This window comes from Phaethon lepturus, unplaced genomic scaffold (assembly GCF_000687285.1).
Source record: "Phaethon lepturus isolate BGI_N335 unplaced genomic scaffold, ASM68728v1 scaffold26427, whole genome shotgun sequence".
Lineage (NCBI taxonomy): Eukaryota > Metazoa > Chordata > Aves > Phaethontiformes > Phaethontidae > Phaethon > Phaethon lepturus.
The window spans coordinates 1-1,910 of NW_010550178.1; the positions used below are offsets into that span (position 1 = coordinate 1).

The 1,910-nt window shown below is 55.3% G+C and overlaps 1 protein-coding gene across 1 annotated transcript; it reads right to left on the reverse strand.

Moving 5' to 3' along the window:
• Nucleotides 1-418: 418 nt before the first annotated feature.
• Nucleotides 419-1,906, reverse strand: KXD1 (KxDL motif containing 1; the record flags this gene model as incomplete). Its single annotated transcript, XM_010290487.1, has 4 exons — nt 419-654; nt 1,029-1,075; nt 1,588-1,740; nt 1,836-1,906. Coding segments are annotated over 4 exons (507 nt in total), but the record flags the coding sequence as incomplete, so codon positions are not given.
• Between the last annotated feature and the right edge of the window lie 4 nt (nt 1,907-1,910).

Sequence of the window (1,910 nt, forward strand, 5' to 3'; positions counted from 1 at the left end):
GGCTGTGGGGAGGCAGCCAGCACGAGTCCATGAGCGGCACGGACAGACCCGCAGGAAAGCTGGAGCGTGCCCACGCGAGCCTCAAAGACAGCGTTCCTTAAGAAAAAACACCCGTGCCCCCAACCGGCTCTTCTGCGCCAAAGTCTACGGCAAAGGTGGAGTCTTGCCGCTCTCCTGACCGCACAAACAAGAAAGGACTAGAGGTGTTTTCAAACCCACGTTTTACTTATTCACCCCGAAGCGAATCGCGGGGTTTACACTACGGTGGCAGTTTAGAGGCAGAAGGGCACCCTTCTTCACGCAGCCATCGCTGCTCCCAGCCTTCGCTTCCCTCTTCCCGAAAAAAGAAACACACAAATATAAATACAGGATAGAAAGTTCTCCGGGGGTGAGCAGCAGCAGCGCAGGACCCGCACACCTAGTCCAGGTCGTTGGCCGTGTCTTCATCTGTGAGACTCTGTCCATTCACGGCCGGTAAATCGTACTGGCCTTGGGATAAATCCTCAAAATCCTGACTCATGGTGGGAGAGATGATGTCAGGGCTCGTGTCGCAGGACTCCGTGCTCTGCTCAGAGGTAGCGATGGTGGTTGTCGTGCTTTTCGGGACGGGGTCGAAGTCATCATCGTCTTCTAGGATGGGAGATTCGTGGATGTCTGGAAGGGAAGATGCAAATGTTAGTTTTGCTGCTGCGGCCACACGAAATGAGGCACAGCTGGTGCAATGCCAGATACAAAAGACACCCCAGCAGAACAATTTCTAATTCTAAATATTGTCTGCTTGTAGCAGTAATCAATAAAAAAACATTGTCACATGAATTATTAGCCATTTGTAACTTCTTGTAACTGCATTTAATATAACCAAGCAGCTTTTCAGGCTTTTAGCGCAGCAGCCACGCGCCAATGCACTCCTGGACATCTCGTTAGCTTCTCCCGACTCCCCAGAGTCGCCTCACATGTTCTTGGGAAAAGGGAACTCAGCCTGGGAAGAAAACCGACGGAAAATCCACATGTCGGAAGGAATCACTCACTGCTGAAAGCCTCCGGGTACTGCTTCGCCAGCTTCCCTTTCAGCGTCCTAGGGGAGGAGAGAGCGAGCTAAGTGCACGGGGAAGCGGAGAGACCCAGAGCTGAGCTGCCGCTCTCCAGCATTTACGGACAACGCAAATGAATCCCAGGGGATTCTTCGGGCCGAGGGGCTCTCTCCCTGGCCCCCAAGCGCTCCCTTGGCCCCTCTCAGCACATTGGGTGTTTCCCCGAGTCCCGCATTTCGTAACTGTCCCGAGCAGCGCCAGCGCCACGTCCCTCCTGCTGCCCTGAGGGAGCACAGACCATCCCAGCTGGAGCAGAATTGAGGAATCCTCAAGCTCCAGCCCCCACAGCTCCTCTCCTGCTACCTCCATGCCTTGCTTGCCTGCACACTTTCACCTCGCCAACTATTTTTACTTTCAATACTACCCCAAGCTCCTACTTGTGTCCCGCTTTCATGCTCCCACAGCCCACCCAGACCTCGACAAGCCACCCTGCACTCTCCACGCTGTCTCCCTCCCTGCCGGCAGCAATGTTCCCATCCCCGTTCCCGTTGCCTACCGGATCCTCCGGAAGATGCTGTCCAGATCCTTCTTCATTTCCACCAGCGTCTTGGTGTGGTGGAGGAAACGCTCGTTCATCTGCTGCATGCGGACACTGGAGAGGTTGTTGAAGTTGAGCAGCATCTCATTGGTTTTCTCGAATCGATCCAGCCTGCGCGGAGGAAGCAGACGGAGCTCGGCAAAGATCCCGGGAGGCTCCCGGTGCCAGTACTGGGGTCCCCATGGGCCAGTTGTCCCGGGACTCACATGTTTTTCTGGGCCAGGATGATGGCGTTGACGTCCTCAGTGTTGACCATGCCCAGCACCCGCCCGCAGAACACC